The sequence below is a fragment of the Heteronotia binoei genome, chromosome 1 (genome assembly GCF_032191835.1).
Source record: "Heteronotia binoei isolate CCM8104 ecotype False Entrance Well chromosome 1, APGP_CSIRO_Hbin_v1, whole genome shotgun sequence".
NCBI classification, from domain to species: Eukaryota; Metazoa; Chordata; class Lepidosauria; order Squamata; family Gekkonidae; genus Heteronotia; species Heteronotia binoei.
The window spans coordinates 58686892-58702762 of NC_083223.1; the positions used below are offsets into that span (position 1 = coordinate 58686892).

At 39.9% G+C, this 15871-nt stretch overlaps 1 protein-coding gene across 1 annotated transcript in view; it reads right to left on the reverse strand.

The window, feature by feature from the left end:
* Positions 1 to 15871, reverse strand: part of CSMD1 (CUB and Sushi multiple domains 1) — a 1753937-nt gene that overhangs the window by 421323 nt on the left and 1316743 nt on the right. The window contains exons 11-12 of the mRNA XM_060234944.1: positions 14558 to 14661; positions 12528 to 12640 (exon numbers count right to left, since the gene is read on the reverse strand). Coding sequence (XP_060090927.1) covers positions 12528 to 12640; positions 14558 to 14661 — 217 coding nt within the window. The remainder of the gene's footprint in view (positions 1 to 12527; positions 12641 to 14557; positions 14662 to 15871) is intronic.

Here is a 15871-nt window from a genome sequence, read left to right on the forward strand (position 1 = left end):
GTGTTCCCACTGTAATAAGGCCTGCCAAAGCTGTCTGCAAAACATGTAGGGATTGTTATTTTTTTTTCTTCACTTCATTAAGAGGTATTATGAAGTTCACAAAGTACCATGGACTGCAATCCATTGATTTTTCACTTTTAGGGTGGCAACTGAGCTTGTCTATTGTCCCCAAACTGTGTGAGTTAAGTGCCATAAAGTCACAGCCAACTTATGGCAACCCCAGCAGTGGGCTTCCAAGATGGATTTGCCATTACCTTCTGTAATGGACTCAGGCCCTTAGCCTGGAAGCTGGGAACAGCTTGCAATGATTGGCTGGGTTGCAGCTATGGCAACAAAACATAGCAAATTGAGAAAGGCTTGAGGGGGGGGGATGCCTCAGAGTTTGAGTTTTGAGTTAGTTGGAGTTGGAGCTTGAGTACTGAACGGTGGAGTGAAGACTGGGTACTGAAGCTAATCAGTTGTGGTTGTGAAGCAACTGGAAGGAGCTGAGAACAGCCAGTGGGGCTGAGTTCCTTTAGTGGACAGAACTGGGCTAAGCTTCTGTCTGTGAAAGAGTTTTTAGTCAGAAGGGGATCAAAACAAGGCACCTTCTGTGAGGAAAAACTCTCTGTGGGGATCTGTCAGCACAACAGGGCAGACTCCTAATAAAATTGAGAACACTCAAACACTCTGGAAGGAGGACTGGATTCTGGTGGCTAGAAGGAAATCTCCCAAGATTCAGACTTGGAATCTAGCTGGGTGGGACACACCAGGAGTGAGGGGCTGGTATTAGCTCTTAAAAGGTGTGAGTCCGGTATGCTAGTGTGTATGTCTGTGAGGGAAAATTTATCAGGTACAAGTCAGGAGTCCTCAGTGTGTGTGGCAGAGTGAGTGTTGGTTTATTATTTTTATGATTTGAGAAGCCTGAGCATAGGGCTAGACCAACTTGACTGCAAAGCGTTCCTAGTGCCAAGAAAGCACTGCCTGCCTGTCCAAAGTTTTTGCATAGTTGTAAAGCCTGCCTGTTTATAATTATACTAGTATCTCAGCCTGACAAACCTCTAGTGTTTAGTGATTATTTTGCCAATGACCTGCTTGCCAACTGGTTTGTTTTTAATACAACTAATTAATATTATTTTATCCCTCTCCCTTGCCTTTTTTGAACCAATAAATATTCTTTTTGGTGTTCAGTTACAGATTCTGACAGGATTTCTCTGTGTGTGCCTGAGGTACTGTGTGGAGGTGACTGGGGAAAATTCTTAGTGGTCACCACCCCAAGCTGACCCTGGCCAGTTCCTCACACCTTCTGCAGAGTCTTCTTAGTGGTCACCCATCCAAGTACTGACCCTGCTTATCTTCTGAAATCTGATGAGACCCAGCTATACCATGCTACCTTCCCTCCCACCTCCAAATTAAGGAACAATAAACTTCAACTCAGGAAAGCTCATACCTCAGTACTTGAACTAAACTTTGTTATTTTGAATTTGCAGTATTGACCTCACCTTCTTTATGTAAGACTGGACCATGAAAGAAAATGGAACAAATGCTAAGTGCAGAAAATTGGCAGCAGAGGGGAAAACTGGGAAGAGCCTGCTAGCAATGGATGATTATCATTGCTGACTTTCTGAATTCTTTTCCTTGCAGGAATTTAAGTCTGTGCATGGCTAGAGGCATAACCCCTTGGTCTAGAGCCGATGGGCTCATGGAGCTCAGTTCTCAGGCCTGCTTGCAAATTGCTTACAAGTCTAGAATGAGGACCTAACTAGGATATGTTTTTTTCTTTGTCTTGTTTATTTAAATTATAGCATTTAAACTTTTTTTTTTTTTTTAAATTTCTGTAAACTGCTTTGGGCCCCTTTGAAGAGAACTATAATACTTAAGTACTCTAATAATCTGTTACTATACTGAATTGCTACAATTGTCTCTGCATTGCTGTAATCAATAAGCCTCACTTGGACTTTTGTGATTCGGTTTGAGTCCGGATTTCACCCAAGCAGTTCTAGACTCACCCCTACAGTTGATACTCTCCAGCTGCCCCTTGTGGGTGAGGGTCCATCCCAAGTAAGATGTCCTGGCCAATCAAGTCCACCTCCTCACACTGAAAATACAACCTCTGCAGAAGCTATACCCTAGAGTACCCAGCAATACCTGAAAGAGAGCCTGACTCATTAACCCCTCACAGTGTTGACATCAATATTCCTTTTTTAATTGCCTGAAACCAAATTTATCTGTATGCTTTCTTGTTACAGAAAAGTGCTACCTAAGAAAATAATAACATACATAGAAAATATGCCACTGGAATCCAGTGGCTAGCAGCCCCAAAATGAGATGTAGCTATGCCAGTCCCCTCCTGTATGGAGGGAGGGGGGGAGGGGGGAATGACTTAGCTATACCCCATTTGAGGACTACTAGCCACCCCTCCTAATTCATGTGGCATACATTATACATATACACAATTACAATTTCTTATGTAGCACTTTAAAAAGAAAGCACACAACTATTTATGTAAGGAGGGGGAAAAACCTTCTTTATGAACCTTTAAAACTTAGCAGCAGCGCTAAAACTTTCTATAGTCTACCAAGTGAGATATTGAGTAAGACTTCAAAAGTGTTACCCCCCCCCCCCCTTTCAGGAGTCTACTTTCTTTCAGAAATCCATTGACCTTAAATTATGCTAACTTTTCACAGTCTACAGATCCATTTGTCAATTTCCTAAGAGAAGTATTCTTAAAGAAAATATCCAGGCCTGGAAAACAAAAAGTGATGTATCAGTAACCCATCTCATTTAGTTGAATCATTCAGTGCTTCTCACTGAAAGACTGGCTACTAAAAGTAGCATGGTTTGGAAAATGAAAACGTAAGGTAACAACTGGGTAGACAATATGAAAGGCTAGTGTACTACTTATTTGAAGTGTAGTATTTGATTTTATCATCAGAACGTAGGTGTCATGCATCAAAAACCTTCAAAGACTGAAGGGCAAACTAATTTCCCTTCCTTACTCTTCCTAATGAAAAAAAAAAGACCATCACAAACTCAAACGCTATTGTAGGAATTTTAACATAATACTGTTCGGGGGGGGGGGGGGGTAGCACATAAAAGCCTATCTATACTTCACTTCTGTGATTTATCTTACATGGATACCATCATTTAAAGAGGAAAGTATATATATTTTAGTGTAAGATTTTTTAAAAAACCAAATATGGGTATGAGCTCAAGAAATAGATTATACAATATTTACTCAGAAGTGCGTTCCAGTAAGTTACTCAAAGGCTGCATAGCACCTTCACCTGAATATGGTACTCGCCTGAATATGGTACTGTATCTAAATATATATGCAGTAACCATTGCATTCTGTGATTATATGTACAATAGCCTAGCTTTAATTTGGGTGGGGGTGAAAGAGAAACTACAAGGATTGGATCCAGACTGAATTTTCCATTAATGGAAGGAGCAAAGTTGGTTACAACGCCAGCAGCAGCCGCAACAGGCAAGTCAGGCAAAGAGCAGCTCAGTTGGTGCATGCTCATGCAGGTTGTTAATCCGGTTCTGTTTAACACCCACATGCCACTCTACCTTTACCTGCTCCCATCTCTTCCCATCTCCCAGCTTTTTCTCCTTCCCTCCCTTTGCAGCCTCTCACTGGGAAAACTCTCTGCGGTTGCAGCTGTTGGGTTGAGTAAGGCCCAGCTGTGCAATACTGGCTGCTGAGCTGAGCCCAATTGTTTTGTGCCAGCCTTCAGGCCAGGTCCAGTTGTGTAGTGAAGAACTTGCAAAGACTATTGGGGGAAATCTCACTTTCCATGAAGCCCTCTCCACATACTATTTCCATTTTTCCTCCTCTCAGCAATCTCCAATTCCTCATTGTTCTTTGTTTCCTCTTCTCCCACCATCCAACTACCTTTTAACTGACCCCCATCTTCAGCAATATTGATTATTTTGTTTATACCCAACCTTTCTCCACAATGAGGAACAAGAATAGTTTACAACATTCTCCCTTGTTCCATTTAATTCTCATAGCAACACTGTGAAGCAAGTTAAGCTAAGAATGTGTAATTGCTCCAGAATCACCCAATGAGCTTCCGTGGCAGAATGGATTTTCTGGATCCTAGTGTGAAATTCTAATCACTATACCATACCAAGTTTCACAGGGTGGCTGCTGCTGAACAGTGGTAAGCAGTCAGGCCTGGTGAGTTATGCAAGTCATGTGCTATCAGGTTGGCCAGTGGCTGCTGCTAGGCCCGGCCCTGACAAATCTTCCCTTAAAGGCCAAAAATAGTCCTGTGTAGGGTTGCAAAGTCCAGCTCAGAAAACATCTGGGGACTTTGGGGGTAGAGCCAGGAGACTTTCTAATTTTCTAAAATAAATAAAAATACAGCAGCTCAGTTCCCCTGAATACAGTCCTCATTTCCTAATCCCCCAACAGCTGGCTGCACTTCCACTATGTGAAAGTAAACATACCTACACACACTCACAAAGCAGTCAAAATAATGCAGTTTGCAAGCACACACTTTTGTGATCTCATTGGGGCAATTTACTCATGGGAGTTGCTGAATGTAGCCATTTTTCAACAACTTCTTCAGACTAACACAGGAAACAAAAGGTTCTAGTTTACCCTTTACTATACAAATGACTTCTGAAAGGAATGTAAAACAAATGAAGGGACTATGCTGGCTTCTCTTCCTTTCTTACTGCTTCACATACTCACTGGGAACAGCTACATGGCCCTTCTGGCTTGCCCCACCACCATTCAGCCTTGCTCAAAGGCACACACACACACACACACACACAAGTTTCCAAACTGCTTCTAAGCCTTCCAAGAGTGAAAGGCTGCTGGTGGGGAGGAGCCTGTAAAACCGGGGGATCCCCTGTCAGAGCCTGGGAACTGGCATACCTAGTCCTATCCATCCCCCTGCATTTTACTACATAAATCAATGCTGGAAAGCAATATTGTTCTGGTTGCATAACAACTGCCACTGAGGGCATTCATGTCTTAAAGCTAGTAGTGTGCTTCTATTATTTGGGCAGTGGATCAACGCCCCTCCCCAATGTATTGTTTTTTAAAGATTTCAGATTTTTCATTAGAAATTAGGGTTTTCCTCAGATTTATAGAAAGATCTTTGTTGTCTGTTCATGGTTCCATTCTCCAGATTTAAGTATCCACAGATGGGGCCATGTTGAGAATTACATATATTGATGATGAATCCATAGAGTTGCCAGGTCTGATTGTCCTGGCAGCAGGGGGTGGGAGGGAGCCATCCAGGAGCTGGGGGGAGGGGCAAAGCAACATCACACAATGATGTCATATGGATATGACACTGGAGATGTCACACATCAATGCGCTAGTATTTTGGCCAAATTTGCTATATGTATAAAATTAAGGAAGAGAAGATTGGATTTATACCCCATCCTTCACTACCTGAAGGAGTCTAAGAGCAGTTTACAATCTCCTTTCACTTCCCCTCCCCACAACAGACATACTATGAGGTAGTGGGGCTGAGAGAGCTCTCCGAGAATTCCTTTTGAGCACAACAATTCTGAGAACTTGTGGCTGACCCAAGGTCACATCAGCAAGTGTGTGTGGAGAAGTGGGGAATCAAAGCCAATTCTCCAAGGTAAGAGTTTGTGCACTTAGCCACTACAAAAAACTGGTTATCCTACACCAAACTGGCTCTCTCAAAGATGAGGGAATGCCATTGACTTCCACCTGTGACCAAAGGTCTCCTTACTTTGTTTTACTTTAAAACATAAAAGTATAATGGAAGACTCGGAATCCCTAATCTAGCTCAAGTTACTTATATTTGAATTATCACGGAACTGGAAAGTATACTCTCATTTCTGTAACTGTAGTAGAGTATTTATGTTGTTTTCTACTTTCTATCTTCATCTTTTCTTAATTGCAGAAGGAGGCTATGTAAAATCCATGGCGGTTGCTTTTTCATTAAGAAGGTCTGGATATCACTTTATGCACAGACTATAATATATGTCTAATTCTGAACTGGGGCGTAGAATATGGATTAATAGAGTTGCAAAATTGAACCAGGGAGAGATAAGGGGATTTCCCTATAAAGCTAAATGAAGTCCCAAGTTCTCAGAAAAACCTGAAATCTAAACAAACAAATCAGAAGATTAAAATTCCCCAAAATAACAGAAACAAGACTGTAATTTGAAGAAAAGAATGCACACTGACCTCTCAGTGGTTATTCTGGAGGTTGCTAGGAAACTACAACAATATTGCTGAGATGTACAAGCCTTGATTTCTATAAAGCGAAGTAGTGGGAGGACATGAACACCAAATCAGCTCTGAAAAAGGTTCTTTCTCCCTCTCTAATCATGTCCCCCGAGGGAGGAGGACTTGTGGGAATAGCCCTGGCAATGACCAGCAAAGACTCCTACTCACACCACTTGACCTGGTTCAGCCCTTATGTCATTGGGCCTGGCTTGGCAGTGGCAGCCACCCCATAACTTAGCCTGGCCTGGCGTGAGAGGCAGCCACCATGCAACTGGGTCTAGTCTGGCATCAAGAGCAGCCACCATACAACTGGGCCCCGCCAAACAACAATAAGCACTGCACAATTTGGCCAGATTTTTTGTTTGTATTTTTGTATGCCTATGTGTGGATGTCTGTGTGTCTGGAAGTCATGACTGACTTCTGGCAACCCCTACTGGGTACTGGACATTCAGAGAGGTGGCTTGCTATTGCTTGCCCTGTGTCCTGGCCCTGGTATTCTTTGGAGTTCTCTCATCCAAGTACTTGCTAGGTTCAGCCCTGCTTAGCTTCTGAGAACTGATGAAATCAGGTTTGCCTGGGCTATCCAGGTCACGGAATCTGATTGCAAAGGAGAAGTTTCCAGGAAGGAGGGAAAGCTGAAGATGGGGAACAGATAAAGGTAGGTTGGCTGGTAGGTGAGAAGAGGAGAAGGAATCAGGAAAAGGACTGCCGGGGACAAGGAAATTGAAATAGTGGAAGATAGTATACAGAAGAAAATCAGATGCCTTTACATAAGGTTCCCAGCCCTAGGCTTGAAGTCTCCAGGAGCAATTCAGGAGGGGCTGTGACACAAATGTTATCACTTCCAGCTGAGTGGGCAGAAGTGACATCACAGCATCAGTAACAATCCAGGATTTCTCTAAATCTGGAAATTCCTATACTGTCCCCCTACATTTTCCTTCCCACTGTGTCATAGAGCAGAGTGGGAGCTGGCTCATGGAACATTCTGTAAGGTTAAGCTACCCCACAAGTCCCTGAGGGTCCCCTGCTTGTACAGTTATGATGGTCAAAAAATTCTGAAGCAAAATGATGTTCACCTAAAAGTTACATCTAGAAAAGTAAATGCAATTCTTCTAATTATAAAGGTAATTAGCTACTATATATATTTTTTCTAGATTTTTTTCAAACCCAACACTTTAAATCTCTCTCAGTCATTAGCACTCTTTATCAACTTATTAGCATATGCTAAATGCACAAGTTGTTGTACTGAACACATCTTTATCAGAACAATCCTCTCTGTGCTTACCATTTTAGATTTATGAAATTATTTCACAGATTACAGAACATGTAAACAGAAAGCCTCACGCTTTACCAATACTTAGAAATTTCTCTAGTCCTCCTACTCTGTGAATTTATTAGTGTACCTTTTATCATATAGTATAGTTAAACAGATACTGTTAACAGATAGTTAAACCGAGGATGACTTTTTTTTTTAGCTTTAGGCAACAGAGTTTTTAAAAAAACACAATTTTGTTAAAGATTAGTTGAAATTGCTTTCTGATCATTCTTATTAAAATGGAAGAAATTGACAAAGCTAAATATAACAAGCCTCATTTCTTCGTAGAACATAAATTTATCTGCAAATGTTACAAGCAAACATGAGCCACCCTGTGCAAAAAAAAAAATTCTTTAGCTATGTATCTAAAAATAGTTTTGCTTTTTGCTACACAGCAGCACAGCACGAAGAAAATCTACTTTAATTTACCCCCCATTGCTACTTAAATAGCTATGGCAAATTGCACAAAACATGATTTGTAGAAATGCATTTTATCAACAGGTGCAATGGATTCAGAATTTGACAGCTCAAAAGGTTTTTTATTGACTGAAATTCTACTGCATTCTATTTGTTCTTTCTTCTTAAAATTATTTTTCATTTACAGTATGTGGAAGGATAACTAGCCATTACAGGCAGGAAGCATTTTGTTTTAATGAAAATGTAAAAAAAAATGCATATACAGATATGATTATTCGTTTTTTTCTCATTCTATTCGATGTATAAATAGTACCTAAATAATGTTAGGGGTTTTTTTTAATGCAGTATTGTAGAAATTTTGTTTTGGTACCTACACCTAAATGAGCAATTGCTTCCTAGCTCTATTCCATCAGAGACAATCCTTCAGCAGCACTCAGCTATGAGGACACACAGATAATGTACAATGTACACAGCTGCACAGTGCTCTCAATAGCAAGAAGTTGAGTTTGAATAAGAACAAGGGTCTTGCTGTTGAGGGTGTTCTTTTCCATCTTCACAGTAATGAGAGATAAATTCAGCTTGCCTCTTCTGAATTAGGGGAGGAGGAACATTGCTACAGTGCCCTCTAAAACTGGAGGAGGGCACTGTGCTTCCTTACAGAGTATTGATATAAACGCAGTGCTCCTTTCTAAAGGAGCAGGAGAAAAACAATCTACATGTTGGAGCCAGTATGGTGTAGTGCTTAGAGCACTGGATTAGGATCCTGACCCAGATCTAGATCCCCACTGTGCAATGAAAGCTTGTTGGATTATCTTGCATCAGTCACCATCAGCCTGACCTGCCTCGGTTTTGTTTGTTTCTTTGATGCTAAAATGGTGGACACAATAATGATATAAGCTGTTTTGGTTCCCTACTGTGTGGGAAAATGGGATATAAATGAAGTAAATAATAAAATGCTGATGCTTCTGTACAGTGATGGACTACATGCCTCATACTGAGGAAGATATGGGAAGCTGGCCCAGTGCTAAGGTAAAGGGCTGCAATTTGACAATATGGGGAGGGATGGTGGCTCAGTGGTACAGCATCTGCTTGGTAAGCAGAAAGTCCCAGGTTCAATCCCCGGCATTTCCAAAAAAGGGTCCAGGCAAATAGGTGTGAAAAACCTCAGCTTGAGACCCTGGAGAGCCGCTGCCAGTCTGAGTAGACAATACTGACTTTGATGGACCAAGGGTCTGATTCAGTATAAGGCAGCTTCATATGTTCCATATATGTTCCAATATCCTATAAGCAGCAGCAGAACTGATGGTGGGTGTTTTTACACTGACAGCTTGTTGCTCTCTATCTCCGCATTTTACACCTTTTACACTACAGAACGTGCTCACAACTGTCTTGCATTGTTACTTCCCGAAATATCTACATTTATTTAGGTGAAATGGGTGCTGACTCTGCTGTTGCCTTGTTTTTCTTGAAAATAGTTTTGATCTGGACATTTCTCAAGAGGTGTATCAAATGAATGGTTGTAGAAGCTTTCCTCTGTATTTTCAGATCGTACTCCCTGTCCCTTTGAAAGCCACAAGGTGCCACCATTTTGCATGAGAACTGACAGCACTTGAAATTTTTACATCTCATTGCTTGCCTCAATTTACATTTGTATGGTGATGATTTCTAAGGAATTGTAGACATCCCTGTACTAAGCAACTGTATTCTGGCTGCCCTGATCACAGATCATCTCACAAAGTTTAATTTTTGCTCACAATAATCCACATCATACAGTAATAAGGAAACTGAACATTGGAATGTAGTATGTAGCAATCAGGCGTCAGGATAAAATGTGATGTCTCAGAACCATATATCTGCAGTTCCTGTAACTGACATCAGCAGTCTGTGCATGAGCTGCAATACAGAAGTTTAGCTCCGCAAAATGAATGCAGCAAATCCATAAATGTAAAAAGGAAATAATTAAAGCGGAACAGTGGCAGGCGATTTGAATACTCAATAACTCTGGATCAAAACTGAATGTAAAAACACCCAGTGTTCTGTTTTTTATAGCTGCAGTTCATTTCTCTAGGGGATGTGATCCTTCTCCTTCAATAGCTTGAGCCTGGCTTTTGGGGTTTGGAGTTTCCCTAGTTTATAATTATGTCTTCAGTGCCTTTCCAGGATCTCCATATTGTCTCCTATAGTTTTGTTATCTACTGATACAAGTTAAAATAGTGTACCTTTTCATTTCATTCATTCTTAAATAATTGGTTAAATAAGCAGACAGCACAACAATAGCTGCTGTTAATGTATGGACAATAATATAGCATTTAGGAATCCAAAATATACTCCACAGTGCATCTACACACACACCCTTTTGAATACCTTTTGAATTTACCCACAATTTTGTGCTACAGTTCATCACCAATTAGGTAAGCAAGCTAGTTCAGCTCCTCAAAGGTTGCAGAAATGCAGTCTGGGTGTAGACCTAATTTAAGATTAGTCAAAGGTAACCAACTACAAAAGGAGGTAGTGGTTAAAACATGCTTGTAGTAAGGAGCTTTGTTAGTGAAATTTCCAAAGATACAGCAGTCTGCCCAGAGGTGTTTCCACTTTTAAGCAAATATAGATTATCCTTTTGCTTTTCCTGCTTACCTTAAGGGTAAGGTGCATCATTATCACATTTAACACCTGGTAGCTTGGGCTTTGTGTTCACAGTTTCTTTATCAGTTTTAGGAAGCAAATTCTTGGTATCAGTATCACATGACAACCTTCCCTACAGGCATTTATAAACATTTTCATTTCTGAAATCCTGGGAAATAAACTAGCCAATGTAACCCTGAATCCTGGATTTTTAGGGGAGACAAATATATCGCATTCACAGAGGCAGCATTTAAACATATCTGGAAGTCCACATACCTAAGGCTTATCTACACCTGGAAATAGCATAACCACATGGTGAAGGGTCAGTTACTCCTTGGACACATTAGCTAAAACATCTTTAAGACAGTTATGTATCTAGTCAGCAGAATCACCTTGTTGTGACATCACAGACCAATTAAAGGGACTAACTTGCCTTCAAATTTTGAATCTTAAAACACACAAACACAATGGGAGGAGAGAAATGCATGACTATCAGGTTATCTGTTGATAATTATTCATTGAAACATAAGATGTCACTGTAAGGAGGGCATGTTCTCTTGATCTCATGCTTATGATTAATTAAATATGGATAACTTATTTATGATGTGTCAAGGAAAGTCATTTTGTATAGTTGTGTTTACAAATCTGTTATGATCTAGGAAATTAATGTGTAAGTGTATGAAAGAAGCGTATACTGCATAGTTTTCCTTATTGAGGATTTTATTGACATTAAGAAACCTGGGCTGATTCCACACTAACCTTGCTCCATGCCAGGCTTCTGTTTCTCAATGGAGCAAGCTAGCGATTTTGCGCCAGCTGTTCCGTGCCACCATTTTGTGTGGGGAAAACCCACGATTTGCCACACCGTAGTGTAAATCTGAAAAAACAGGTTTACGCTGCAGCACAGCAAATTGTGGAGTTTCTCCGTACAAAATGGTCACGTCCCTGCTCTTCTTCAACCTTGATATTCTGGGTGAGCCTGGTGGGGCTGGATGCCACTTGAGTGTCACTTGTGTACATGTGAATGGGACATGCATGTTTGCTGAGGTCTGTTAGTGCTGGGTTTCCTTTTGGTTATGATGTCATTTTGTGACATCATTTTGGGCCCTGCAGCCCCCACCTCTTTCTCTAGTGCCCCCCCCCCTAGAATTTCCTAGCTGTGGGTCCTTGACATAAATGATCATAATAGGCCCTGACACAATTGATTATTATAGGCCCACAATATCTGTGAGCCCTCAAAATAACTGATTTCTATTATTATATTGAGATATTTTCCAGAACCAAGAACACTAACACCGAAGCCTCTGAGCTGCAGAAATATAGCCTGCTGGAACCATTTTCAAAGCAGCATCCAACAGATACACAGTTTCATGTGATATCTATTCATCGGGATACCAAAGCAAAAAGGACTATATCATGTTGGGGGGAGGGGCCAATCCTAGATGCTACGCTCTCTTAGGAAAGTATGTTCCAAAAATTGGAATACAATTTACTCCTGGGCACTGCAAAATGTGCATCCACTAATAAAAACTACAAATCCAATGTTTTCTATTATGGATCTTTGTATGATCAGCATCAACAAGAATCAACAATTAATTACATAAGGGCAACTATTATTGAAAAAATACAAGAGCTATTAGATGGATGTTTGAATCACAGACATGTGTAAGCATTTATCTGCATAATTTATGAATCCATACATCAGTCAACATAACATTAATTCCATATTTGGTATCAAGCTCAAGCAGCAGCCAATTTCCAGAACGTTCCTGTCCTTTAAGATACACAGGTATGTGATTATCAGTCTGCACCTGCAAGAAACTCCATCTCAGTGCATAAGTGAATCTCATGAAGAACAGTATGGTGTAACACTAACTTTCAGTATATTTGTCCATGAATCTTGTTAAGTTTTGGAAGCATATTCTCTAGATGGGCCTTGTGTATCAATTCACATCTGAGATTTACCTTGATAAACAGCTTTGAATCCAGGTGAGCCAATGCTGTCATCAGACTGCAAATGGAGCCACATCTGGTTGCTCATGCTCACAATAAGATCAGGAACACTAGAGCCAGTCAGCCTGCAGACGGGAAAAGCAGACAGTAGAGTCATTTACAAATATCATCTTGTCATGCTTGGATTACCATCTCCCAACTTCTACTCACTGAGACACAAAGTAACTTAGTGTCATTGTTCTCCCCCACCACCATGAGAATCTTTGAAATGAAATGCCAAAGATTCCAAACTTGAAGGAAGAACCTGGGATAATAGCCACAGGAGCTTGCTTCAGACATTGACATTTACATGAGGGGCATGAGATGAAGCGTTTATTATTTCTGACAAAATCAGGAGTCCAAAAGCAAATGAGGTTATATAGGGTAGGCAGCAAGGATATGGTTAGAGGTATAAGCTATTGAATTTTGACTGAGGAAGTCAAGACATGCTGTCATTTCAAATAAGAAATGGAAGGTAAGAACTTTGTCCTCCAACACAGCTTTTTAATGTATGAACAATCCTGGCAATGGAATTGGTGACAGTTTACCGTCTAGGAACATTTTTGTATCATGCAAGGAACAGAATTGTTCAGGATGACATTTTTATAAAGGCAGTAGGGTTACAGTTTTAATGTCTGAGAAAAAATGTTACAATGTTGTTGCATTGTTTATTGTACATGTTACACCGTTTATACTGCAAAAAAATTAAAAAAAATTGTAATCCACCTTGAGACTTAATATGAAAGGCAGACAATAGAATAAATAAGCATAGATTGTCACCTTTGCTCTGCAAAAAAAAAAGGTAAAGATAATTTGTGTAGGCCTTAAATATCATTGCAAATGACCTAGAATCATTTAACTGCTGAAGACAACTGAAAGTTAACAGCTGTTAATTGGAATGGGAGGTGAAAACATCCTCACCAGTTTATATACTAGCTCTGAAACTCACGTGAGTGATTTTCAAAGTGACATTGGGCTTCACTTTAACCTATTTCAAATACAATCTTGTTACTACCTGAAGAAATACAAAATATTTCAAATAATAAAAATGCAACAGAAAATACTAAATAATAACTACAGTTGGCCCTCACATAATCCATTCAGGTGAATGAAAATGCTTTAATATGAACTAGCCACTAGTGTGCAGGAAATGATGGACACTAATGGGCAGCCGGTATCTGAAGGGAGCCAACTTTCAGAGGGCTTGTTCCATCCTTCTCTGGCCTTTCTCCTTGTCTGTCTGCTGTTGTTTAAGAAGAGAGGCTGAGCAAATGGCCTGACAAAGGATCAGGAAAAGAGATGTTTTCCATTAACTTTCCCCATGTCTTTTTGCATTAGTAAACAGGTCCAGGAGGAGATGCAAAACAACTGGTAGATCACAACTGAAGTGTTTGATTTGCATAATTAGGAAACTATCTGCATAGTATGCATATTAAGTTACACAGATATGGAGGACTTGAATATGACAAGCTTGTCTTTGATCAAAGCAAGCTGTCTAGTTTTTAAATATATTGTGTACATTAATTCAACTGTATGGTCCATTCACTATTCACCTTATTTAAAAACAAACAAACACATACACACTTTATAATGATATCACCTAAGCTTGATCCTTAAAGGAAGACTGTAAACCTCAACAAAACTAGGTGAGAGTGCTTCCACAGCAGGATCGGTGCTTAAACCATATACATCTGTATAAACTCAAACATATATCTGCTTAGAAAAATCTGTTTCCAAGATAAAACAAAGAAGCACCATACTCACTTAAAAACATGATATATTGAACTCTAACAAATATCTATTATTGGTCAACATTTACATTTTCCAAGTTATTTAATCCAAACGAAATGCTTCTGTTTTCCTGTGATATTTTAAATAAAAATTATTGTTCATACTGTAACCTACAAACTCTTTAGTCAGAGAGATAAAGAAACCGATCTAAAAAAAAATAAAACAGAAGCAAGAGAGGAAATGCAGAAATAGATAGTAAATCATGTACTTACACATACAACACTGTTCTGGTATCTCCCACTTTCCCAGCATCTCCTACAGTAAGTGTGTCATACCCTCTTTCCAGCTCAAATTCATCAAAGGCAAGCTTTATGACCTAACATAATTAGAAAAGTATGCATTTGTTACTGAGTGTGTTTTGCAATATAGAATATGTCTGGTCACTAATCACTACAGTATTTAATATGACCAATGAAGATGCTTGCATTCCCCCTTCATGGCCCAGAGTAGTAAAAAAAATACATACAGGGAAAAAGTACTGTTACAGATTAATGTTTTGGGATTGTCCAAGTACCCAAACACATAGTAATAAAACAAGATCACTGCATGTAATGAGTAAGAGAATGATGTGTACTATCATGTCAGAAGCAAAATATAAAAGACATATTGTATTCAGAAAATTATTTATTATTTATTAATGATACAACAGAAAGAACAAAAGAGAACTATGCTGATTTGGATCCAGAGATCTCCACTTGAGAGAGAGGGCTCCTTCTTCTCATATAAGAATGCCAGGACCTGGCACCCTAAACTTTGGGAGCAGGGCAGGGGGTAGATGTGATGTCAAAGCATTATGCAACAGCATTTTCCACCCTCACTGCTCTCCCCACTGGCCTCAAAGCAAGGGTGGGAGGGCCAAAAGAACATAAGAGAAGCCATGTTAGATCAGGCCAATGGCCCATCCAGTCCAACACTCTGTGTCACACAGTGGTGTGTGTATATATATATATATATCAATATCAATATCACACACACACACATGCGCACTGTGGCTAATAGCCACTGATGGACCTCTGCTCCATCATACCTCATCATACCAAACCTTTAATGGCATAATAGATTCAGATAAAAATACACAGAATATAAAAATTTAAACATTGGAGATAAAATCAAAATAAAACCGAGCTTACAGATACATTCAAACATGGTCAGAATTAAATTTAAGGATGTCAGCCAGAAATTTTGCCACAGCCTCACTAACCACCCCCTCAGTATCACTCAATAAATAATAACAGGGTGGCAGAATAGACAAATCTGGAGAAAAAGAAAGCTTGCCAAATAAATCTTTACGGAGGTTATGGTAAAAAGAACAATCAAGCAATATATGCTGGATTGAGTCAGGGGTATTCGCTCCACAGGAGCAAAGTCTGTCGGCTAAAGGGACTCGCTGATATCTCCCTTGTAAAACTTTGGAGGGAAACGCGTTTAGTCTGGCCAACATAAATGCCCTGCGATGACTTGGAGTGGTTAGGTCTGATAGATAATTGGGCATTTTGCCACAAAAAGCATAAAGACCTAAGGAAGCT